This window comes from Python bivittatus, unplaced genomic scaffold (assembly GCF_059951505.1).
Source record: "Python bivittatus isolate LINGU-HERP-01145 unplaced genomic scaffold, Pbiv_v1 ctg000700_np1212, whole genome shotgun sequence".
Lineage (NCBI taxonomy): Eukaryota > Metazoa > Chordata > Lepidosauria > Squamata > Pythonidae > Python > Python bivittatus.
In genome coordinates this window covers 59,888,156-59,915,225 of record NW_028277098.1, presented here as the reverse complement: position 1 = coordinate 59,915,225, position 27,070 = coordinate 59,888,156, and the positions used below count along the sequence as shown (strand labels likewise).

At 36.6% G+C, this 27,070-nt stretch overlaps 2 protein-coding genes across 2 annotated transcripts in view; both read right to left on the bottom strand.

Moving 5' to 3' along the window:
* Positions 1 to 3: 3 nt before the first annotated feature.
* On the bottom strand, positions 4 to 25,866 carry LOC103061583 (acidic mammalian chitinase-like). Its single transcript, XM_025165539.2, has 12 exons — positions 25,728 to 25,866; positions 18,901 to 19,063; positions 18,581 to 18,619; positions 17,455 to 17,484; positions 15,389 to 15,590; positions 14,184 to 14,240; positions 10,305 to 10,470; positions 8,844 to 8,968; positions 8,411 to 8,534; positions 7,181 to 7,363; positions 6,258 to 6,374; positions 4 to 4,591 (listed from the first exon to the last, which is right to left on the bottom strand). Exons 3-12 carry the CDS (start codon positions 18,603 to 18,605, stop codon positions 4,457 to 4,459), a joined length of 1,164 nt encoding a protein of 387 aa, XP_025021307.1. The 5' UTR covers positions 18,606 to 18,619; positions 18,901 to 19,063; positions 25,728 to 25,866; the 3' UTR covers positions 4 to 4,456.
* The window catches only part of TAF8 (TATA-box binding protein associated factor 8), a 17,941-nt gene continuing 12,461 nt past the window's right edge, over positions 21,591 to 27,070 (bottom strand). Inside the window, exon 8 of the mRNA XM_007426394.4 lies at positions 21,591 to 27,019. Within this exon, the coding sequence (XP_007426456.2) occupies positions 26,876 to 27,019 (144 nt within the window). The 3' untranslated portion in view covers positions 21,591 to 26,875. The remainder of the gene's footprint in view (positions 27,020 to 27,070) is intronic.

The following is a 27,070-nucleotide window of genomic DNA, read 5'->3' as shown; positions in this document are numbered from 1 at the left end:
GAACAGTTTGGGTAGAGAAATGCTTAAAAGAAATGCAGATTTTCAAAGTGTCTTTTCTATTGGTATGCCAGTTTAAGAGTTAAGATCGCAATGCTCACAAAAGGCATGCCAAATTGGAGAAATCATTACTGGAGCAAGCACGTACAATGAAAACCTGGAATTGAGAATATTTTGTCCTGCTGTCCTTCTGCACTGGCCAGTGTTGCTTGCAATACAGAAGGTATTAGAAGTATGTGCCATATGATCTGATACGATCATGTATCATATGATACGATTTCTTATACTGATATCCTGCATGTGACTGAGAGTGCAAATTTCATGGAATATATATGCAGTGACATTTTTAGAAGTTTATTTTAGCACAATGTTCTTTTGTGTCTGCCACAGAAAAGATTAAAGCTTGATTCATGCTGAACAAGAAACAGAGACTTCCCACTCACATCCCATACTTTCTCCTCTTTTATATATGGGAACGCATTTCAGTGACATTCAAATTTGGATTTAAAACAAGCCAAGGTTTTTGGCCATTCTTAATAACCATAAGTTAAATCACAGCATCCTAATTTCTGACCTTAAACTTGATAGTTTAAGCTACTTAAACTTGGTAGTAGAAATTTTCAGTTTTTTTCCTTGCACAAAATAGAAGGTAAGGAAATTTTCCATGGCATATTCTGGTAGGAGAAAACCATGCTTTTCATTGTTACTTCTGAACTGAACTATAGCTATTATATTTAGGAACTAGATTTGCACATTTTATATACATTGTACTCCTATTAGATGAAAAGTTATGGGCTAAGCTGTACAATCTTTTTCCTTCTGTGCTCTGTGATATGGGAGAAAACAGATAGTACTTTGTTAGATAGTACAGTATACCAAACAATTCTAGTAGGCAAATGGTGCTGTTGATATCTTCTATGTAGCATGATGCTTAAATACTTATCTGCACATCACTCTTTAAAATGTTTTTAAAGTTCCCTTTATATACTCTTGATTTTGCCAAAAAATTGGATGTCACTTAGAAGTTTCATAGAGAGCTTTATGATTCCAATGGAATCCTTTGTATATCCTGTAAACTAGTGGATTTAGATTAGAAGGTACACAGAACCACTTATAACAAAATGGAAAGAATTTATAGGTTGGCAAACAGAGCTTTCAGTTTCAGTGTTACAGTAGCCTTCCCCTTCCTAGTGTCTTTTAGATGCTGATTGTGTAACTCCCATAACCCCTACCCATTCACCAAACTGTCTGGCACGAGGAGAATTTTGGTCCAAATTATGTAAAAGACACCACACTGGGGAAAGCATCTTTACAGCATAAATCCTGCACCAGTCACCCACTTATTAAAGTAACTGGTAACTTACTGTTAAAAGCCAAATGTCTGTCTTTATATTACTGCAGTGAAATAAACTTAGAAACTGATTCTGAGTCATTTATTTCTTAATATTTCTTTTTTAAAGAAAGATATAACTTGAACAGGAGGAATTTAAGACTGTTAATCTTCCACTGAATGTTGTTCTATTTTTCTTTCAGCTTGTGTAATGGTAGCATGCACCACATTTAATTTTTGCTGATATTATCATAAGATTCAGATAATAGATTTGGTCTTAGAAGTGGTCATAGGAAGGTACCACCAATTTTTCCCAAGAGTACATAGATCTTCATAAGTATTTTTTGATTTTGAGTATTAAAATATGAAACTGCTTATTTAGTTACAGAAATCACTCTTATATTCTAGGAAGTATTTATGATCAAGAAATAGTCCAAAGATTTTGTTTGCAGATGGGCTCTGTTCTTCTTAATGAGGCCTGAGGAATAAATTAAAAAAATGGACTGTAATTGGAATTTCAGGGCAAAATAACTGAAGTGAGAGAAAATTGGAGGTGGGACCTTCTAATTTTTTAAAGTTTAATAGCAATCTTCCAGGACATAAGGTTTGGGCTATAGCATGAAGAAGTTAATCCTTTTGCCTACCTGCACTATAATGTATAAATGGTCTTGCTGGTTGCTCTTTGCTCTGGGGAGAGAATCATAATAAGCACAAGGTTATTCTTGCTCAGAAGCAAAGTGGCAGCTTCCTAAAGTTGTGTGAGTTTGGGAATACCTGAGTTCAGTTATATTTTATTCAACTGTAATTTAGTTTGACCCACTGTTGGGAAGTAATATATATGTATTTTTATACGTATCTGCTATGCCAAATAAAGCTTTGGGAGTTTAATAGTTGGCCCAACCTTGATTTTTAACATTATATGCTACTAAACAAATGTGTCTGTAAGGAGTTGCTGAGCAATACCACACGGGCAATTCTGTATGCTCCAAATCACTTTTTCCCATTCAAATCCATAGTGCTGCACAATTCTATAGATGAACCAGAAAATAAAGAGCTCAGAGCAACTGATTAACTAAAAAAAATTAATGGAATCCATACTATTTATGTTTTTATTTTAGCCACTGTCCAGAAGCATTAAAACAAATATATCTTTTTAACAAGTTCAACAAATTTACTAGCCTGCAACCGTGCTTATCTATTCCTCAACTCATCTCTTAATGCTAAGATGTTGTTTACATCTGATAAAAAACAGCTGATATAAATCTTACCAGTCTCTCTGGATTGCCTTTTAGGAGTGACAATAAAAACGAGTGAAGATGTCTCTAAAAAAAATACAGTGTTGTACAATACATGAGCATTTTTTCAATGCTTCACAGGCAATAACCTTCAACAGATGGCACCTTTTAAAGTTTTCCTTTAAGCATCACAATACACAGTGCAACAAAGTGTGCCAGTGAAAACACTCAGCAGTATCTTATTAGTTTAAAGGCATAGATCTGAGTTCTCAAAGTGAAAGTACTATTTACATTCAAATGTATTTGCTGGTCCATATTATACATTGAATCATTGACCTTGTTTTGCATGTTCTGTTATTTTTTATTTTATTTGCTGTGCAATGATGGACCAAAGGTCATAGAAAGCTAACACAAAGGTCATAAAAATGATTTAACAATAGAAATAATGAAAGACAATAATTCTTGGTTTTTTTCAGTTGAGGCTTTCATGTTATACTTTTTAGTAGGATGGAAAATGTAGATTAGATTATTAGCCTTAGTAAAACCTATATTCACGTGCAGGATTGTCTACTAATGATCAGTTCTGTTCCATGCATGCTCACACAAGTACATGCAAACTAAGTTCTCTAATATAGAGAACTTAGCTTACATATAATTACTCTAGGGATTGACTTTCTTCATTTTTTTTTCTTTATGTGTTTTAATTTGAGAACTTTAAGTGTGTTAATTGATATTGTATTTTCTTTTTTTTTAATAATATTTTACTGAGATTTTTAAGATTACAAAATTAAAGGTTAGAAATGAAAAAGAAAATTGAAAATACAAATTATAAAGAAAAGGAAAAGAAAAGGTGAGATAAAGTAAAAGAAAAAGAAAAAAGACATGAAAAATAGTTAGCTTCCAATCTATCTCTGGTCTTAAGAATAATAAGAGTGTCATAAGTGCTAGTTTTTAATGCATTAAGTAGGAATATTTTTTGTCAAAGCATATCCCATTACATTTATAATCTAATCTTCAAATCCCCATGTAAGCTTCGCCCCACCTGCATTTTGCAAATAGTCCATCAATGGTTTCCATTCTTTAAGGTAATAATTATTTGAATTTTCTTTTAATAAGTCAGTTTATCCTTTTCTGCCATTTCCATCAGTTTTAACAACCCTTCTTGTATTGTTGGTAGTGTCTGGGTTTTCTAAAATTGTGCATAAAGAAGTCTTGCTGCGATAATCATGTATTGAATAATTCTAACAAGATGTTTTCCTATTTGGAAATCCATTATCCCCAACAGGAATAATTCTGGTTTAAATGGAATCTGTATTTGTAGTATGCTCTGCATCAAGGTTTGTATTTGAGTCGATATTGTATTTTCTTGTTAGCCAACTTCTTTTTCTGCTAGAAAGACATTAACTGTAGTCATGTTTTACCATATAAATCCTCCTGAGACTACAGAATATACATTGGCAATAAATGGACAGTGGAAGGTTAAACATTCATCTACTTCTAACTTTAATGAACATTCTAATGATTTGTAATGATGGCCTAGGAATTCACCTCTTACTGCCATCTATCTTAATTATCATTTGTTATTATTGGTGATATTTTAATTTTGGTTATTTTTAATATTCTTGTTAATGAGATATGAGTCATATAGCAACCAGCTGTAATGTAGATGAAAAATGTTTAAACATTTATTTCGATCTACATTACAGCTGGATATTATATGACCTTTTCATTAAGAATTGGTACCTCCCCAGTCTTTTCTTTTGTGTTATGTCTTTTTAGATTTTAAACCTGAGGGCAGGGATTGTCTCATCTCAATGATCTCAAAGTCACAATGAGAGTTTACCTGGCTGAAAAGCAGATGGAAAGATTGGCATAAAAGTATTAATAAATTATATCAGTTCATTAGAAAACCCTTTAGTTTATTCACAAGGGGGTTGATTCCTTGATCACAGAAGGTGCCAGAGAAATCGTCCATGCCGAGAGTCCAAACCATGGCTCCTCCATACTCTTTCCTCTTCAAAAACTCAGTCTGCAAAGAAAAACAAAAGCTCTTGTAAACAGCAAACTTGTAAAAAGACTATAATCCAAGACTACTTTTGGCGTTCTAGGGCAGAATACTATTTCCATAAATATGGAATTGGCTGATAACCAGCACTCATAAAATATATACTACTTATTCTTTAAAATAAAAAAGCAGTTTAAGTCAATGTACTTAACTTAGCATAAGACTTTTTCCAGAATAGTTTATGAAATTATCCAAGTCTATGCTGTCACAGTATAACACAAATTCAAATTAGCATTGCATGCTCTCTGTCATGTTCACTAGATTGCTGTTGTCTGTGCAATACAAGTTAATGTTGGAATATTTCCTCATTAGGCCAATCAATTATTGTATTGTTCTTCTTGTCCCAGTCAGTTACAGTTCTCTCTCCCATTTCATTTGCAGCCCTTCCCACATTTCAGCTGAATACATGCAAATCCTCAGACTTAATAGAAACAACTTGTTAACACTTTGGTTCCTTTTTTCCAAATTCCATCTTATCTGCTTTAAACAGATAAGCCAGTTGAGTGGTAGCTGGGGACCGAACGAACATCTCAGTGAACAAATTGTAAGTAGCGGCTTTTAGAATTAGCTGACTTGAAGGAAATTTATATTAAGTGGGTAATATTAAGGAAAAAAACGTTAAGATTCACCTATTCCTCATGGAGGAGAGAAGCATATTAAGCATCTGAGTAGAGGTATACAATATAGTATGTTCAATCATGAAACTCCTATCCCCAGACAAGTAAATTGGAACAGGCCATTCCAAGTGTTCTGAATGTGGTCCAATTCCAAACAGGCCAACAGAAAGTTTCTTTTTAACATGTTTCCACTACATTTAAAATGCACCACAGCAGTTGGCTATAAAGCACTCCGAATGGCTAACTGAATAATATTATAGTGTATTTCTTGTTGCTAAACCAATAGATTTTGTCTAAAGGAAGAAAAAAAAATTCATTTCTCTTACTACCCAGAATGAAATGAATGAAATAAGCAATTATCTTTCAACCTTTTATAATATATATAAATAATCTAGAAACTTGTAAGTGGCATGCAAATGTACAAATAAATTATCACTTCCGCTACCAGTGTATTCAACAGGTGAGTGCTCCAACTACTGTGGTCAAAACTGGGCCACCAAGAAACAAGAGAGGAGCATGTTTAAGCTGTGCAAAAATACAAAGATGTCTAGATCTGACATAGGGACAGATTAAATAGTTGGCTGGACATTTGACCATGAATACCCCATGCTAAATTTTGCTGTAAAGTTCAGTGGTTCTACTTGTGACTTAATTAGCGCATCTGAGCTACAAAAATCCTGACTATCACTAGATGGCCACAAAGGGTGGCCACAAAATGCCACAAAGGGCATTTGCTGTCATTTTATAGACCTTTAGTAGTTCTCTGGATTTTTGCAACCCAGAGATGGTGGTCCTGCCTTAATGCTCTGACTCTGTTGACAAAAATTTGTCATATTATTCAGTGACATCAGGCTCAGTTATGACTTTATACTGTGTAAGAACATCACAAGATAACTTTGGTAAGCAGATGGAACTTTCCCATTTACATTGTATCTTGAGATTTAGTCATACTTCTTTTGCATTGGCCAAAATTAGATTTAACCCAATAACTACTGCACAAAATGACAACTTACTTTAAACTGAAAACTTCTTTCATCATCATATGCAACCCATTCTCCATTTTTGAAAGCATATGGAACCTTCTGTTCATCAATCCATGCTTTGCTAGCTCCTTGTAAAAATGTACAAACCTGTCAAAATGATCCTTTTAGACAAAGCAGCTCAGGACAGAGAACAAAATAAAGCAAAACTATTTTTTACAATATTTCCCCATTGGGATTAAAGAGTACTGTGGTTTGTGTGCTCAAATTTTCACCTACAGCAGTTTCCCAGAAACAGATCTTTATAGTACAATAGTGGGAAAAAAAGATGGGATAATTGATAGCCAAGAAAATGTTCTGATCATGAGTTTGGAAAAAAATCCCAATTTAAGTAACATTTTTTAATTACAGTACTCAGAATTCCAGAGGTGCAATGTGGTTCTGTAAATGTTTATTCAAATGTAAATTCCACTAAATTGTGTTGTTGCTCTCAATAAACTCGAACAGAATTATATGCTAAGATTTTATTGTTATTGTTAGGTTTTGATGTTTTATTCCCATCTTTCTTCCAAGTATTTTAGAGACACCTTCACAGGATTATTCCTGTTTATTCTTTCAACAAACTCACAATGCAGGTAAGGCTGAGTGAGAATGATTTACCCAAGCCCTTATGACCTCTATACCTTATGATCTCTATACTTGTGGAATGTTCAGACTTAGGTCTACCTTGACAGTAGTATGAAGCTGGCTTCCCACTGCCTTCTTCTGCAAGTTAGTTAGTAAGTTAGTTACTTCCCAGACTAACATATGGCCATGGAATTTCCTGGTAATCTCCTATCCAAGCCTTAACCAGATCCAAACCTTCTTAGCTTCTGGAGATCAGCCAAGGACAGCCAGAAGTTGCCACCTCATTGAGCATATTAAAAGTTTTAATAAAAGAAAGGAAGGGCATTTACCTCATAATATGCCAAGATACCAGAACTGTTGGTGTAGACTCCAGGAGTACCTCCACCAGAGGCTGGAGCACCAACATTAGTATTTGAACTAGAAAGTCTAAAAGAACGCCCATATGTTGGAAATCCCATCATGAGTTTTTCAGCTAGTGCTCCACTGTCATTCCAGTATTTCATTGCATATTCCTGCAGTACAGATACAAACAAATATGGTATACACGCATCTTTCTTTTTGTGTTTCTGTGTATTCTGTCTGTTTTTGCACAACAGCCTGTTCACATACAAAGCAGGGTGGAGGAAGGTCAAGCACAGTATGGTCATTTATTAATCATTTTGGTAGCAAACAATAAAGCAAACCATGATAGATAGATAGATAGATAGATAGATAGATAGATAGATAGATAGATAGATAGATAGATAGATAGATAGATAGATAGATACTCCCATCCTTCAGTATCCAGTTTTGGTGTTTGATGGGAGTGAGACAGAAGGAGAAGCTGTGACTGGAGCAAATGCCTTTGACTATTAAATAATAAAAATGATTGGTTCCAGCCTCCTTTCTCTCTCTCTCTGGGCTGGAAGGGAGAGATAACCACAGACTAACACACTTCTCTTTCTAGGTTCAGATCATCAATCAGACCATGGTTTCAATCAGTAAATTAATGACCAAAAATGGTTTCAAATTATGGTTAAAGTGCTCCTCTTTGCACTTGACACTCAGTGCTTCTTAACTAAACAAGTGGGATAATTCAAATAGATGAATTAACTATAACTTGTGGCCCAGATTCAAGTGATCTGTTAGGCTTACTTACTAGGTGGCTTATCATATGCTACAAATCATGTTACAGCCAGACCCTACTTAATCCTTTCCCTCTCTCAATTACCCAACTCAAGCTGCTTTATGCTTAGAAAGTATAAAAGGATTCCATTTTTTTTTTTGCCTTTTGTCAGTGATACAGCAATTTTAGCTGATGGGTTTTCAAAAAACAACAACAAAACAAAACACTTTCAGCTAGCATCCTGCTTCTTCTGCTGAGACAGTCAATTCAAACTTGTTTTGATTCTGAAATTGACGTACATCAAGTATCTTGAGTTTCATCAGTTAGTCTACATATGTTTGCATTGCCTGATCAAATTCTCACTGTATTCTCAAATTTGCATTGCCTGATCAAATTCTCACTGTAAGTACTGTACAAGTGATCACATATCCAAAAATGTTGCCATTCTTCTTACACAATTGTAGTAGGGAACTGGGTCATAGATTTTTAAACCCTTATGCAGGGGGCTGTTGTGTCCTGTTACTGGAGCCCAACTTCCATGGAAATCATAAGTCATCACATTGATAAAATCGAGATTCCTGAATGCAAATTAAAAATAAAGATCAAGATTAAGGAACAATAAGCAAACAGCCAGCAGCAATGATAACAATAGTTATGTTGGTATATAAACACATTTGCAATGGTAAGTTATGTAGCAGGATGTAGTTAATGGTCTTTAAAAAGTTCTCAGGAATACCCTATACCACTTTTTCCCATTCTGGTCCCTAACAGATAGGATAGATACAACATCTCACCATCCTACAGTCTGTTATCAGATCATGCAGAGCTATTGTTCCAAAACAAAATGACTTCACATTGGACCTCTTCTCTTAGATTGTGCAACCTACTTCCCCAGTGCAGCAACTTCATATCCAGCATCTATGGTATTTTTGCTTGAAGATACAGCTGCTGAAAGCAGGAGCCGTGGGTATCCAGTTTTTTCACTCTCTTCTCTAAAGGCTGCTGATAGTTCCTGCAGAGGGAAACAGAAGCAGCAACAGTTAATATTGCTCAGTTGCAAGAGACCTGGGTATGTTTCAGAGGGAAGCTGCTTGTTTCATATTAGAAATATTTCATATTAGAAAGTTTTCATACTATGTAGCTCAGTATATATAGTTTAGTTAACTGAATCTTCTTTTTATATTGAATACAGGTAATCCCTGAGTTAAGAATGCCCGGGTTACAGATGACCCATAGTTAAGAATGGAGTCTATGGTAGCAAAATTCGAGTTAAATACACAATAATTCAAGTTAAATACACAATGGTTCAAGTTCATTACACAATACTACTTATACAGTATTATACAATAATACAGTTCCGGTTTACATACAAATTCGACTTAAGGACAGACCTTGGGAATGGAGCTCATTCTTAAATTGGGGACTACCTGTAATTCAAAGAGCAGTATATGGAGACCCTTTGTGGTAGAACTACTAACATGTTCTCAGTGCAGGCAGAGCAAAACGGTGAGTGACTCCCACCATCCCAACCACCTGCATATACATTTTGTTTCCTTTTCCTTCCCTTGACATCAGTCATAGGAAAACTAACTGATACAAGCTCCTAGCCCTTTTAGAAGTGTGTTAAACAAGGAATGGAAGAGATCATTCCTTGATCCAAAGAGATTTGGATGTGGATCCAAATATGCCTCCAACATATTCCTTTCTCTCTATCTTTGGTGGCATATTGGACTCAGAGAGGCATACTGGAATCTCTTTTGGAACCTAAGAGATTCCAGGATGGTTGAGAAGGTTCTAAGGCAGGTTCCCAGGAGAGTAGCAATGATGTGCATTTCAGACTGTAGTTTTAAGCTCCAATCTATAGCACTTGGAAAGTAAGCATCCCTGAATTCAGTCAAATTTATTTCTAAGTAGACATGCACGATGTTGTACTGTTAGTCATGGAAAGGGATAAGAGCTTAATATTTGTAAAATAATAATGATCAGGGGGTTTGCTTAATCCTACCTTTGCTCTTACTATATCTTGCTGTTATAAATGAATGGGAGCTAGCTACAAATACATAAATACTTTATGCATGCTCAGAAATATGCTATCTCTTTATATGTATATTCTATCAATAAAGTATATGTTCTAGGACTTAATTCTAAAGCAAAATTCTGAATAACAAATCTCAATTGGAGATTGATTTTCAATTCTAATTTTAAAATAAATAATTTTATTGCAGTGATTCACTGTTGTTGATTTAAGAATGGTGTTCATTATAGGATACCAAAACACACAGTTTAAGGATCCTACAAGATTCTTTTACTGAAATTTCAATTAAAATTGTATGCTTTCAGTCTCTCACCTGAGTCAGAATGGTAAAGAGGTGTTTGTCCTCTGGGGGGCTACCTTTGGAACCAGGATATTCCCAGTCCAGATCCAGACCATCAAAACCAAACTCACGGAGAAACGTTGTCACTGATAAGATGAATGTCTGGCGATTTGCTGATGACGATACCATGGTAGTAAATCTGGAAGAAATACATTATTTTTGGACAGCCTTATTTTTAATGTTCACTGCCATGGGCTTCTCCTTTATTTTCACAGAACATCATGAACCATTCTAAAAACTGACAAGATCCAGCACCTACTCACCCTTAATAAATAATAGGAATAGCCCCTTTTGCTTTCAAGTTCAGCTAAATCTAGGAAGCATTTTCAGAATATTCCCTACAGCAAAATGAAAAAAGAAATGAAATAAGGAGGGAATTGAGTTTATAATTACTGTGGGGATGCTCTTACTTATTACCCTTCTCTTCGTTTTTGTAGCATACTGTTCAAAATGTGCCAAAACTGATTGGTATTATGTCTTTACAGTGAGCAGGGAAAGCTACATGTCCCAATTTACAGTTAAAGATGGTAAACTATTTTACTAAAAAGTGTACTGCGAAAGCCACAGTTGATTGGAGCCATGATGATCAATGGAGGTCAATATTCATAGGCCTATCTACTGACAGTTGTGATGTATGGAACTTTGTAACTTGGAACGGAATAGGAGTATAAGGGAAGGAAGTTTAGAGAAGGGGGAGGATGTATGGTCTAATCTTGTGGATAATGCATGGATAAGGTTGGGAAAACATTAAAATACAGATATAGTTTGCTATGGAGTGGCTGTGCAGCTTGTTTTTACATGTATGAGAAGACTGCATCTGTGCCTGATAATTGGAAGAATGCTGTTACTGTTCCATCCTACAAAAAAAATGTGAGAAGAGCAACTATGAACACTATGGAGTGGGGATGTGTTTGTTAAGTGTGTTTGGGATAGTGTTTGACAGAATTCTGATAGAAATAGTAGAAGAGGTGACAATGAGCAACATTGGGAAGTACAGTGTAGTTTTCTGCCAGGTAGGAATTGTGTGGTCCAGATTTTTGCTCTTCAGCAGTTCATTAACAAGTGTATGGATGTCCATTATTGTACATTTATTCAATGAAAGCATATGATAAAGTAGATAGGCTTGAATTATGGAGTGTTTCAGTGAAAATGGAATTAAAGGTTGGTTGCTGAATGCTAGAAGAACAGTAAATGTGGAAGTAAATCATTCATGAAGATATATGGAGTGCTTAGCAAATGGTTCAACATTCAACATGGAGTAAGACAAGGACATTGGATGTCCCTTTATTTGTTTAATGCATAAACAAATGTGTGTGGTGATGTTACAGATGCATTGACTGGAGATGTGAATGTGTGTATACTTTTGTATGCAGGGAATGCCTTACTGTTGTCTGAGAATTCAAATGGTTTGCAGTGAATACGTTATAAATTGCACAATATAATGAAGAATATGGTGCTGAATCCAAGATAGTATGAGAGTCCAAGATAATTGTGTTTGACAAGGGGAATGGAATCAATATACATAAATAGTAAAAACAAAACCTAGACTAAGTAGATTAATTTTTGTACCTTGGTAGAATGTTTACTAAAGATGGGGACGTACGGAGAAATTGTAAAACAAGAAAATGATCATAGAAAGATAGTGGGCACTTTTAGTCTGTTGTGATGAACGAATGTATATTGAAATAAGCAAAAATGGCTGTATACAGGACCGTGTTCCTATCCACTTGATTATAGGGAAATAAGAGTAGGATAGGTCAGGAGATACATAAAAGTACATTGAATGAAGTAGGAATGAGTTACTTTAAAAATATGAGTGATAAAACAAGAATAGATAGGATCAAGAATGATTGGGTAATTAATGAATATGAACTGAATACAAAACTGAATGACCAAATATATGAAGGAAAAGTGAGTGAGTTGAAAGGCATAGGTGAATGCAGGTGATGCAATTCTGAAAAAGAAGTAAGAAGTTTGGGAACAGCAAAGATGCTTTGCAAGGACCTAAAAATATATAGAGATACTGTATAATGAATGGTGATGGTGTAATCTAGATTTAATTAGATTTCCTTTTGTTTTATCTTATATCCTGTCTTTTGCTTGCTACTATTTCCTCCTTTTCTGTGCTTTGTGTAACATTGCTTGCCCAGAAAGGAAATAGCATGATGAGTATGCATGTATATATGTATGAAGAATTAAGACTTATTCTCTCTGTCTTGGGGTTCATCCTCACGGCTGAATTAAAGTATTATCCACCAGCCCTTCAGTCAGCTGAAAACTGTACCTGCATAAAATTTGCTGCCCTTACTAGTGGTTCCTATCTGCCACAGACATGATGCTGGAAAATGGTGCTGCTCATATTTACTGTGTATAGAGCATACTAAGGACAGAGACTGGTGGATTTCCCAACTTTATTTCCTTCCCCTTGCACAAAATATCATCAATTAGTGAAAAACATTTACCATTCACTCTCCTTAATGTGGAATGAGGATAGACTTAGTAAGAAGGTGAATTTTGATAGATGGCTAGACTGCCAAGTTTCATGCAAGCAGTTGGTTGATGCTTCTAAAGGGAGCCTAGCAAACAGCTGATATCATTTGGGCTCCTTTGGGACACTGAGTCAGTGCTATTTTAGAAGAGCATTGTGTTCAAAAGCAGACTAAATAACAGCAGACAGGTGAGAAGAGTTGTGCCATGCAACAGCAGACAGACAAACAGGTCTCTCTCCCCCTCTTCACCTGTACCACCATTGACACACAGATCAGCTGCTGTTAGGGCTGATGCATATCTCTGAGTCAGGGATTGGCTCAAAGTTGTAGCAGGTATAGGAGGAAAGTCTGATATGAAAGATCCAGAGTTTTGTCCTGCCCAAAGCAGATTGGCTCAGGGGCCAGAAGGGAGGAGATGTGCTGCACCAGTTAAAATGGCCAATGGGTGCCAGGCTGATTCCACTCAGTAGGGGCCACCCAACTGACTCACCAACAGAATGGATGGTAAATCATATGAGATTGTAACCTTGGTAAAATCCATGTTGGGATAAGGGGAAAAACACAGCCCAGTACAGTAAAAGCATACAAGACTGATTCAGGTATGGACTGGGGATCACATGAAGGCAAATTATGAAGGCAGCAGAAAAAAAAGTTATTGTTTTTATGCTGTAGTTATAAGCAAGTAAGGAAAAACTTCTCTATCATGATAGTTTCTCTATCTCTATCTCTATCAATATCAACAGAGATAGAGATCAACAGAGATAGAGAGAGTTTCTCTATCTCTATCAAAGACTTCTCTGTCATGATCGTTTCTCTATCATGCCTTAAATGAAACATTACAAATTACCAACAAAGCAATTTGAAGTGGAGGTGGGGGCTGTTGCAAGAAAGGAGGAGTAACACATGGATCCACTGCTGTTTCCAAAGCCAGGCTGGCTTAAACTGGCCAAGGCAGAAGGTCAGAAGCGTGGCTCTGCCAGGATTTTCAGCTGGTTGGTTTGGTTTGGTTTGGTTTGGTTTGGTTTGGTTTGGTTTTCCACCAGTGAAAGCAATGGGGTGGAAAATTAGCTATGAAGGCTCCAGGTTGAGGAGCAAAATCTAAGGCTTATAGGAGAAATGGGGAAATTGAGATATTTTAGACTGAGCAGTAAATATAGCTTGCTTGACTTCCTCATAGAACTTTCTGTGGGTGTAAATGTGGCCTCCATCACCTTTCTGCCAGCAGAATTTCTTCTCAACTGCAGAGGTGGAATCTCCATTCCTTCCTATCTCCGTTTAGACTAGATTAAGACTGGAAGTGGAAACCACATAGTTACATATACGTTGCTTCTTTCAATGGAAAGGATTGGGAGAAAAGTCTTACTTCTGGTTCTTAAAGGTTCCCCCTCCAACAGCCAGCAGCGTGAGTAAGCTGTTATTTCTGGAAAGCAAGAAAAATAATATAAACATGCTGTGTATATTAACAACCAACTAAATAATCGGTGTCTTGAAAAAATATCCCAAGATTCCCATCAACCATTCCCCTTTTATATTTGTATCATAAGTTAATAGCCTTTGGGGAAAACTTTGTGCCAGGGTTTTATTGCCACAAATAGAGATTAAAGGAACCATACATGATAGAGCAGAACATAAAGGCTGTGATGTTCTTGGCTTCTCCGGCAGTTCCAAGCAGAGATAGAGAAGAACTTTTCCTCTTTCTCTTTCTCATAGATATTTCCAATATAACTTAGATTTCTCACAGATATCTAAAAGCTCAAGGCTTTTGCTAGCATTATTTTAATTAGATTATGATTTACTGTACTATGATTCATTACATTATTATTTTCTTCTGGATGAAGGAACTTTGGGTGTCTCTATCTCACACTCAGGAAGTCAAACCCTCTGGCTGGCCAGTTATGTTTGTAATAGGCTAAAGAAATATATAAGCACTTGTAACTAATATTTGCATTTTCCTAATGCTAAGAGAGAGGGAGAGAGAGAGAGAAGAGAACCCTTGGCTTCTAACCTAAGACCTTCCATTTCCCTCTTCCTCATGAAATATATACTAGGGATATATCTGCAGAAGACTTATGCAGCAATGAGTTATTTGCATATATTGGTTTGATCCCTAAGAAGTATATCCATTCAGAGTAATCTCCAATGTTCCTTCATCCAGAAAAGATGGATGGACTAAAACATACAGTTTGTAAAGTTGGTCTGTGAATCAGCCTTCCCCTAACTGCAGTCCCTAAGGAGCCTGGCTAAGATAGGAAGCACACAAAAGCTGTAGAGAAAGCTCTAAAATACCCTTAACATAATTTGAGAACTGGGAAGAGGAGGAGAGGGATCTCATTAATATGCATGATATAGCCTTGCCTACTTTATATCTCTCCTGGGCATTGGGCCTATGACCCACTCAAAAATATTAACAATAGCTAAAAGATTGTCCACAACACCTAACTTTAGCTATGAACCTTAAGGTCTGAATTAAACACTTCTTCCTGTTTTAGCTGGTTTTGATGCTATCATCATCACTGATGAAGGCAAAATTATTTTTACATAAATATATTTCCTTGAAAAGTTACTTGCCTGTCCTTTAAGGCATTGAGTTTCCTGTAGAGTATTTCATCATTCCATTCTATAGTGGTAATTTGATTGTTGTCCATGCCCGCAAAAGCAAAAATCAAATGGGTACACAGGAATGGATCTATGTTATCAGGGGTGAACTTGGCTGGTTCTGCCCTGTACTGATCCCAGTTGGTGACATAACAGACAAGTTTGTAGGCAGAACCTGGAAAGAGAAGCTTTGTGTGATGTTGGGAATGGGTAAATCTGCATGCAGTTTATTTTTACCATAACATTTGCCTTCTTCCCAGATGGAAACACAATTCCACATGATATGAAAGGCAAATTTGCTGTATTTGGAATAGTGGGAAATGGTAAACTATAAACCATATAAAGCGTGCACATATACACAATTGACTTTCAAAGCATTACTGACTTATTTGTAAGATTAAATTGAGTCAGAGTAAATGGTTTCTGAAGTAATGAGTTTTTCAAAGTAAGTGGCTTGTTGTACGGAACAGTGATGTTACAAGATAAGTGACTTTTTTCATAAATGAGACATTTGGCAACTTTAGCTAGAAAAATATCAAGAAGCAGGAATATTTTGGAAAAAGTATGAGCATTATGGGGAAGGTAGTGGCCACAAGCTGCAATATTCCTGTGTGTTCATTATAGCTGGACCTCAGGGAGCCAACTGTCTCAGTCCTTTTCATTATAACCCAATATTTTATTATTCTTTGGACTGTCAGTTGACATAGCTCAAAATATCCAGAAAGACCCGAGGCAGTTATATTTGACTCTGTCCCACAGATGAACTTTGGAAATCCTTGTTCCATCTTCTACCTTTTCTGACAATAATCACCTGAAAATGAAAGACTTATATGAAAACAGAACAGCATTTTTTTTGTTTTGTTTTTATTCCATCTAGAATAGCCATTAGTTTGTCTGAGTTAAGCAGTAAGCATTTATAGACTAATGATTGTATATAGGTAAGGATGTTTGCTCTAAGTTTTATATAAGGCAACTGATAAAAGCATTATAGAGTTATTCAAGTGTTAATCATATGAGGGAGAAATGATTCTGCAAGCAGAGTTTGTCTGTTAAGTTGTTTGCATACATCTTTAAAGGCAAACTTGGGAGATCAAAAATCTGAAAGCTTTATCCAATGGGGAAAAACTCAGAAACTAAAAACCTGAGCTGTCTAGGGCTAATGAAATTGTCACGGTAAGAGCTAACACACAGCTGAATTTAAAGTTGTGACAGCAAGTTGATTTCAAGGGAAAACTGAATATATGCAACAGCTACAGAGGAGGAGATCATCAAGAGATTTCAGAAGTTATCAGAGACAAAGAAGAGAATGAAAGAAAGAAATCACTGTCAGAATCAGGAGGCCAGTAGAAACCATTGTGGTTTGGGGAAAGGCAAAGTCTCAACACAGTAAGTTAGTCCAGGATCCAGAGGATTTCTGTCAGAAAAATAGGAGACTGCCCTCTATATGCCTCCTTTAATGTTCCTGTGAAGAAGTAAGCTTCCTCATTAGAGGCTTGCCTGAGTTTTATATTCCTTTGGAGTATAGCACAAAAGAATCATACATTAGAATGTAATTATTTGGTTTGAGGACTTAACTGGAAAATCCATAGCTAAGGAGCCAAATCTGGCCTATATTTTAAATAGGGATTCTAACTAATTTCAGTCTCTCTCACTCTCACATAGAAACAGTATTTAAGAAAACATACAAAAACATCATCTGATCATTAATTCTAGGTGTGCTTTGTTTCCAAAAACACTACCTTTTACTGAATCTTTTAAATTCTGCTTCTCATCATGCTATCTTGCCCCATCCAGCATTTTCTCTAGCAGAGTGTATGTGTGTATATGTGTATATATGTGTGTATGTATGTGTACACACACACACACAAAACCAACTAAACAAAACTATAGAATCACAAGAAAGGGGCTTGGAATCTGGACAGGTATCTACTCTTAGGAGCCAAACAAGGAGAAATGACTAAAACCCAGGCTAAGACAGGCTGCTTAAGATTTTTAGAATACATCTCCCAGCTAACAAACAAAAGTAAAGGTATTCCTACCAAGCTGCAGATTCAGAAGAACAATGAAACCTGCAAAGCAAAAATGTTCAACATCAGGAGTAGATAAGAGGTTACAATAGACAACATTTATTATTTACTTCCCAAAATGTAGACAGATGATAAAATGAGTCCATAAAACATGACAAAATAAATATCTGAGATCAACTAAATTCAACAATAAATTACTCATCATCTTTAAAACTACAGTTTTAAAGTCCAGGATTTTAAAAAAACATATTTCTATACCACTATTTTACTTATTTGTTATAAGGCTGATCCATACTTCCCATGTGCCCAGCATAAGGATGGGCACTTCTACCAATTTGGGAGGGCAGCAGGAATGAATAGCTTCATCCTCAGCCCCTCCCTCCTACAACCTGCTGGGAAGGGGACCTCCACCTGAGCTTTCTGGCTCTGCGTCAAAAGTAGTGTTTTTTCTTCTACACAGGCATAAGCGGGGCAGTCCCTTCACTCCACCCTACCCAGATGCCTCTTCTCCAGCTGACTGGTATATGCTCTGGTGGGGCCCCTTCCACGGGTCCGGTCTCTGCCTTCAATGGCCATTTTGTCCAGGGTAGCTAGGGTGGCTGCTGTGAAAGCCTGGATCTTTGATCTGGGATTTTGGTTTCTTTTCTTTTTTTAAAACACAATCTGTGGTGGGACTGTGAAAACTTGGCCTCCTTTTCCCCCCTCCTTTTAACCTTTACCTTTTAACTCAAACTTGTCAGAGTTCTGCCAAACTTCCCCTTTTAAATGATTTTTATTATGATATTCCTATGCTGCTCTACTCTACAATGGCTGCAAGTGGTAGAAAAAACTGTAAAACTGTTGTCATTTTGTTTTCTTCAGTCCTCAAAAGACTTGCTCACCAAAGAGAAAGCAAATGCCACTTGCTTTCCTGGTATCATGGGAAGGAGGGGAAAAGGAGCAGGGGAATTACCAGTCAGGGACCATGTTAACCATGGTCCAGACAGAACACCTGGACATTGCTGTGGCCAAAGTGGAGGAAAGAGGTGAAATCCAGAAACAGATTTCTTAAATTGGCTTCCTTTCTAGCCAGTTTACACATGGGAGACAAGCAGGTGGAGGCTGCAGCACAGAATAACCAATTAGCAAGTTTACTCACCAGCCCAAAGTCGTTGATTCCTCATATGGACACCTGCACCTAACCAATCAGATGCATACAAATAAAACAAATAAATACATGGATGTTTGTGGACTTTTTTAAAAATTAAGACCACATTCTTGAAGTCTAGTTCTTTTTAATATAAAATTGGGGAATTGCAAAAGGCCAAAATTAACTCAGTTATTCCTTCCACCCCATTCAAGTTAGCAAGTTTTAACACTGTTGACATTGTAACCCAGCTGTTCTATGTATTCAGCATAATAATCAACATGCAGAATATATCCCTAACTCAAATTCCATTTAAATGGTTCTTCACATACCTATCAGCCTGATGAAATCTCTGCAGTGAAAGCAGCCTGACCCGTTCTGCCTATCCCGTGCAAAGGAAGGAACTTCTCCTATTTCCAACCTCTATAGAAATCACATTGTCATTCTCCACGCCCTGATTGTTTTTTTCTTCTTCTTTCAAGAGCTCTTTATGTCCTGAATAAGTAAACACAAGTCAAGTAGGAAGTCACACAGACCCAGGAAATAACAGACATATCAGCTTGACATCAATAACTGAAAAAATCCTAGAACAATAATCAAGCAGGGGGTTTGCAAGCACTTAGAAAGAAACGAGGTGAAGCCAGCAGGTGTTTGTTAAAAACAGGTCATGTCAGCCCAATCTTACTGCTCTTTTTATTAGATTAGTAAACCAAGGAAATGCTATGGATGTCACAAACCTAGGCTTTGGTAAGGCATTTGATAAAGTTGACCACAGCCACCTCCTTCAGAAAATGGAATGATATGGAATGGATGGTCCTACTGCCAGAGGGTTTCATAGTTGGACAAACAACTATATCCAACACATGGTCCTTAATTGATTTATATCTACATGGAGAGATGTATGCAGTGGAGTACCTCAGGCTTCTGTCCTGGGCCCAATGCACTTCCACATTTTTATAAATTACTTAAATAAGGACATAAAAGAGATACTCAGCAAATTTGCAGATGACACAAGGCTGGGGGGAACATTGCTAACACCTGTGAATATAGAGTCAAGGTTCAAAAGGATCTTGATAGGATTGAATATTGGGCTGTATCCAACAAAAAGCTGTTTGAGAATGTGATGAGAAATGTAAGGTTTTGCACTTAGATTGAAAAAAACCAGATGCACAGGTACAATAGTACTTGTGAGAAGGATCTGAGAGTCCTGATAGACCACAGATTAAACATGAGCCAACAGTGTGCTACACTTGCCAAAACAGCCAATGCAATCTTGGGCTACATCAACTGAGATCTAATGTACAGATCAGGGGAAGTGATAGTTTCACTCTACACTGCACTGGTCAGATTACACCTCTGCCTGGAATACTGTATCCAGTTTTGGACACCATAATTCAAGAAGGATGCTGGGGAACTGGAAAGATTACAGAGAAGAACAACAAAGATGAGAGGGACTCAAAGGTTAAATCCTATGAAGAACAATGGTTAAAGGAACTTGGCATGTAGAACCTAAAGAAGGGAAGGCTAAGGGGGGACATACTTGAAGGGCAATTACAGGGAAGAGATTGTGGATTTATGCTCTGCAGTGCCCAAGAATAGGATAAGAATCAATAGGTGGAAGCTTTACAGAGAGAGATTCAAACTCAAAATAAGGAGGAATTTCCTGATCATGAATGTTATTAAGCAATGGAGCAGCTGCCTTCTGGAACCATGAATGCTGCATCACTGGAAGTTTTCAGACAAAGGTTCGACAGGATGGTCTGAAGATTCCTGTTGTAGATAGGGTGTTAGATTAATAGACCTTCAAGTTCCCTGCCAATCCTATGATTTTCTTCTCATGTTATGATTCTGTGATTCTAAACAGAAAATATCAATTAAAGTTATTATTTTGGAGATCTCAGCAGAAACAATATTCCCATACAATATGCAGACATAAACTTAAGCAAAACAAAACAAAAAATCTAGAAACAAAACCAAAAAGAGGGAGGAGGAGGAGGAAGAGGGGAAGAAAGGAAGGAAGATGAAAAACTGCTTTTACCTTAGGAGTTCAAAATATAAATGAGGATAGCAGAGAAAGATACCAGATCATCAACATTTAATATAATATCCAGAAGGATATTTTGGCAATCTCTCAGGGAAAATAATTAACCTGTAAATTGTGCTCAAATAGGGCTAAACCTATTTTTCAATATAGGATTTATGAAATATTTCCATTGTTAAATTTCTTCCAATGGCAACTGTGCTTTCATTTTCTGCTGTTTCACAATAACAGATCTGGCTCCTAACAATAGAAAATGAATAAATGTTTATGCAAACAATTTTTATCTGTTGTAGGAAATATGAACAACAGTCATGCTACCACATCACCACCTGTTTGATTGTACTACTGTGTCTGTTTTTCTGGCTTTGCCCTTATCCCATGCAACTTCCAAGTTTGTCCCCAGAATTAACTGTGAACTCAGGCTGGGAGATGGCAGGCAGTCTCCTAAATTATATGCCCACAAACACAGAAGCAATGCACTGATGTACATAAAAAATAAGCAGGCCTTCAATCACATGATTGCAGTTGCTATCTTGATGTTTTTTTTAAAAATGGGGCATATTCAAGAGTAGCATTTTCTTGAATAAGCACCATAAAAGGTTTATTGTCCTACATGGTTATTGTGAGATTAAGTGTATGGGTTTATTAAGAAGAAAGGGATGAAAAATCCAACTATAGTCTTTGGTCAATAGCTAGAGCCAGTCTTTTTTTAACACCAAAGACAACTATAGTTGACTTATTTCCGGAAGGAAAAGCAAAGCAAATAACCAGTAATCACATGGGAGAAGAATGAGCACCCTCATTTCTGCTGCTAGTGGATCAGGCTTGAACCCTGTGGCTACTGCCCACAATGTTTTCCAGCAGTGTTTATAATAGCAGCCAGGTCATTTTGTGTAGACCCTTGTTCAATGGGTGCTCAAAGAGCTGTGTTTGGTGGAGAAAGGATTAAATCTCTTAAAGTTCAACACAACTGCCATTAGATGACCTTTCAAACATCTGACATTATGGGTGAAAGGTAGCAGATAGCTTCTTTCCTCGTCTTCATTTCTTTCACAAGCAAAAAGCAGTCTATTGTTCTCAGGCTTGGATACTGGCCTTCTGGAAATAGAAATGCATCCAGTATTTCATATCTGGTCTAATCTTAAGAAAACATTGCTGTATGAAGAATAACATGTTACATATTGATACTTGGCATAATTGGGCTGAGCTGCATTATGCGGTAAGTTGGATCAGAAGGACAAGATCTTACTATCCTCCATAACTCCGCCTAATTAACAGGACCAAAGTGAACTGTGCAAATGAATCAAAGGTGTCTGTGTGTGTGTGTCTGTGTGTGTGTATAAAAGTGGCATAAACTATCTGATGCAAACATTTGGTATGACTTGGTACAGAACTAAATTACTCAGTACAAAATTGTGATTTGTTGTTTTTCTGCATATTTTATTTTATTTTTTCAGGCCGCCTGACTCCCGAACAACTCTGGCTGGCTTACAACTAAAAAAATCAACATAAAATACAGTTAAGCAGAAGAGCAAAATACCAAAGCAAAATCAAAGCAAATCATAACAAAACAAAAACAGGCTCCATAGTCACGCTGTTCTCAAGGCCTGGGAGAATAACCAGATCATCAGTAATTTCCTGAACATAAGGGTAGGAGCCACACAAGTCTCTGATGGGAGATCATTCCAAACAGCAGGAATTGCGACAGTGTAGGTGCATTTACTGGGTCCCACAAGATGACATTCTTTAATTGATGGGATCTGGAGTGCACCCACCCTGTTGGACCATATTGGATGGGCAGAAATGCCTAGAGCTAGGTGGTCCCTAGATAACCACACCCTATGCCATGAAGGGCTTTAAATGTGATAACCACACCTGAATTGCACCCAGAAGCCAAGTGATAACCAGTGCAGCTCAAAGTCACATACACATAACGTGGCACTCCCATCACTACCCACACTGCCACAATCTGGACATGGTAGCTTCCAGATAGTCTTCAAGAGCAGCCCTATGTAGAGTACATTACAGTAATCCAATCATGAGGTGCTTGAGGCATGAGTGACTGCCTGAAGGGCCTCCTGATCCAGAAAGCAATAAGCAATATCTGCCTTTCTTCCCTCTGTTTTAAAACTTAATACAATAAGCTAAACTAGTATATTTAATTGCTTTCATTTCAAGCAAAGTATCACAAAACGTCATAGTTGTCTTTATATTACAGCTTTTTATTGCCATTATTAAGTCCAAAAACTCAACTCTACTAACATCTCCAATAGCACCAGTTCCAAGGCTGCCTATTTTAACTTGTGCATTTCTCTCATGGCCTCAGAATTGACAGAATGCCTTAATAGAAGGAATCCACTAGTGATTTTTCTCTGAACAGATCCCAAATATTCAACTGTCCAAAGAATTTCAGACTGTATTATTCTCAAAGCAACTCCACAGTTCACAGGTTAGATTGTCAAGGTACACATTTGGTATCCACTGACAGACCTTGGAGTCATTCTCAGTATTGAAAATGTAATCTTCTGTAAACTGAAAATATTGAGTTTGTCCTGTTCCAAAGAGTGGGACGCATAACAAAACAAAATGATCCACATTATAATATTGCAGCATAAAAAGTAAATATTCTGAACCCCATTCTCCCTTGAAAATGTCCAGGTGCCTGAATGGGATGGTTATATTATTGACAACACAGCACCTTAGAACTTCCTTCTAGAAGATACATGCCATTTTTCTGGTTTGATAAAGACAAGTGAACAAAACTGTCTTCCTACATCCAAATTTTGGTTTATCTATGTGTGGAGTCTGTATTTTGATTTTACAGGATATCTAAAACAGAACAGTTTTTAGTAATATGGATAGAATTTATTTACAGCCTTACTTGGTGATATATGTTGTATTGACCATGGCTGCTGATATTCATTCTTACTGTAGAATTTAATTGTGATTTTTTGGTCTGTTTTATAAATGTTTTAATATATTATTTATAATTAATTTATACTGGAAAACTATAGCCTCCATGGCATTTTTAAGTACCTCATTTATTCATTTGTATTTTACTATTTATTCATTCTTATTTTTATGTTTGTTTATATAGCTTGTTTAATGCATAATAAAAAGCACTGAACAATTTGATAAACTCTTGGGCATTTCACTTTGGATTATGTATTTCAATAATTCATTTGTGATTTTTTTGGAGAAAAAAGTCCTTTTAACTCATCCTATTCTTATGAGCTGCCTAAAGCATTTTTTTCAATGAAAGTTGTGTAATATTTTGTACAATATTGCATACACTTAGTTGGAGTTAAATCAGTAGCAATTTTCATCCAGATAATCTGCGTGCATTAAAGTCACTAACAGCACTTTAATCCTGGCTGGCTGGGGAATTCTGGAAGTTGTTCACACATCTTAAAGGTTGTCAAGGTTGAGAAACACTGAACTATCGAGTTATAATTACAGGTTTAACATGTTCAACTGGAAACAACAATCCTCCTTTGTAGGAAAAAAAAAACATTAAAATCTGTGAAACAGAGGACCTGGAGCCAACTTCCATAGAACTCGTTTACAGTAAAAGAAATTCAAAACTGAGGAGAATGGATTATCAATTCCAACAAACAACTACTTTAAAATGAAATAGAATATGTGAAATTGGCTTGTTCAAGTACCATTTTATTATAAATTGGGGGGGGGGAACTGTTTTTGCTATTATTTTTCTGCATTTGTTAATCTTTAAAATCACCAAAATGCTTAACCCAAGACCAAAAATATATATAAATGTAAAAATAGTTATCTATATTTATATATGACTATACAATAACTGCATGATTAACCATGGAATGTTTAATACCTTTGGGCCAAAGAAAATGATTTATGACAAGGTCTCCCTCTGTGGAAGATTTCTATCTGCAAGGGGTTCTTCTTTTTAATGGCAAAGCGAAGCATTGGGGCTCCAGCTGATTTACTAATGATGCAAACATCAGATGCAGAATGATGGATTAGGCAAAATCTCTGAATGTAATTTAGACTCTGGGAAAACAGAATGAGGAAAATGATCAAAATAAACCATTTTTGTTTTGTTTTGACTAAGAGGAAATTATGAACTGGGGGCTACAGATACTTTGTTACACAGAGATTTATAGAGAATGACTGTTGCAATTCACACTTGCAGTTTAGGAATATACTGCAGACAAAGTGTAATAGTCATGAATCAGGTTCAGAATATCTCCCAAATGATTCACTGCAATTTGCCTTACATTAGACAATCTGCAATTCAGCATTATATTTGGAAATTAACAAGTCTTTCCTACCGGTTAAAGAAGATTAGAATTAACCTGAGTTTTCAGTTAGAAGACAATCCAAACAAAGAAGGGCTAATAATCACTACAGACAGACTAGAACAAACCATCTAGGATAATCTTCCAAACAATAGACAGTGCAAATCAGCTTTGCCTCCAAAACAGCGTCTCAGATCGTGATCTGAATATTTTTGCTCACCACAATTTGCCATATTGGGAGGCGGGGGGGTAGAATAGTTTGGAAGATAAAGGCATGAACAGAGTTGGGTTACTTTAGTCAATTGTGTTATTCTTGTTTCCGTTTCAGATTCAATTGATCAGAAATTTTATTCTTTATTCTTATGTTCAATCAGAAACTAGAAAAAAACAAAAGATAGAATTTTATTCTTTCCCTACTCAGTCAAGAACTTAATATGCATATAATATATACCTTGTGTCTTAACAACTTTCTCTGAGCAAATAAAAAAGAGTAAACTGAGTGTAGCAGCCTCTGTTGGCTCAGAATGTCAACTGTTTCTCCAGCATTTGATTTTTCCTGTGAAAATCTTTCAGAGAGATCCTTAATAGTTTAAATGTATAAGAGAAGATTATTTTATTTTTGAGAGCAGATACAAAGACACACGTGGCCAGTAGAATCTAAATTTCTTTACTGAGATTTTAATCAGTGGCCCCACCGCCAACCACAATGCTGAAAAATCATAGCACTAAGAGAGAACTGAATAAGGAATGGTCCCTTCATTTCAGAGGCAAAACATGCTTTGAAAGACATTGCAGTGTAATGACAGAAGTTGTGGTATTTACCGTAATTAAGTATACATCTTACATTTCAGGGAAGTAGCAGAAAATCCTGATGCTGAAACCACAAATCTCACGGACTTCAAGCACCAGTTGCTGAAAGATCAACATTTAAATGAAACTGCAGCTGCTGCCATTTTAGAATGAAAGGAAAAGGTATCTTCTGTAGCTCTTGTTCTTTTGCCTCTTACTAGAAAAACATTTGCATTTTCTGAAAGATATTTTTTTAAAAAAGATATTTATGACTTAAGAAATGAGATAGCAAATGGGATTCCTGAAACTTCATTTTTTATGTGCACCTTGCTTTATAGAGAAGTACTGGAAATAAGAGATGGATATAAAATAATTCTTCTGACAAATTACCGAAAATACAAACTGAAGACTGTAAGGTACAAAAATGCAGAATTAAAACAAAATACTCTGAGCCAGATGAAGCCACACAGAAGAGTCACAGTCAATCTGCTGAACTATAAACGCACTTGCAGAAATTATTCTTAAACTCTGCCATTGATAAATGTGCAAACAACTTTGTGTTTACACTTGGACAAGACTTTCCCTTCTTTCCTAATAGCTCACGCTACAGAAGGGATCAGCCCAAACCTTCAGTGTCAGGTATATGCAGATCCTGGAAAATAGTCATCTGAGTAGTTCTGAACAGCCTCAGTTTTGTAAAGGCACAACAGCGGATATCCAGTGGCACCAGTGCCCACCTCTCATCCTAGTAAATTATATTCAACAATGTGGGATGGCTTGAATCTTGGAAACAGCTGAAAAACATGAAGGGATTCCAGTTCTGAAGTCCTACACGTGGTTCTACACTTGGCAAAATGAGAGGAAAAACTTCTGCAGTGCCCACTGAACCATTTGCAATTCTTGGAAAGAAGATTCTCCTGAGGATGAACAGCTGTTGCAGATAGTAGAACTAGCAGCATACTATTCTCGTGCAGGGACAAATTTCAATCCATGTGGCCATCAGTGCTTCTAAGACACTCTTTCAGATTTCACCGTAGATTATCACAAATTGCTGGAGATGAAGAAAACAGCAACTGAGGAGTCCAATATTTCCGCTTGGCTCTTAACCAGCAGTGCTGCTCTGCCTTTCCAGCGCCTTATCTTAACTCCACAGGATTAAGATAAACTGTTTCTTCTTACTCCACTCCATCAATTTGTTTCACTTCACTTCTTCCTACGAATCTTGGGCTTCTTCACTGGGCGGAGGTATGGATTGTCTATCAAGTTCTCCTCTCCATTTCGGCTGCCAGAAAGGGAGGTATTGTGCTGAAGTACTGATGCATTCTCCTTCTCAGCTCCTGAATCATCCTGGCAGGTAAGACACAATATGAACAATATCAGATTCAAAGCCGAAAAATC

Bases quoted from the DNA above. Each gene is read 5' to 3' on its own strand.
- LOC103061583 (XM_025165539.2), bottom strand. From the start codon at position 18,605: ATGAGGAATCAACGACTTTGGGCTG. The intron at 10,471-14,183 runs GTAAGACTTTTC...TATTTCTTCCAG, and splicing joins GGAACCTTTAAGAACCAGAA to ATTTACTACCATGGTATCGT. The intron at 7,364-8,410 runs GTAAGAAGAATG...TCTGTACTGCAG, and splicing joins CAGTTCCCTACTACAATTGT to GAATATGCAATGAAATACTG.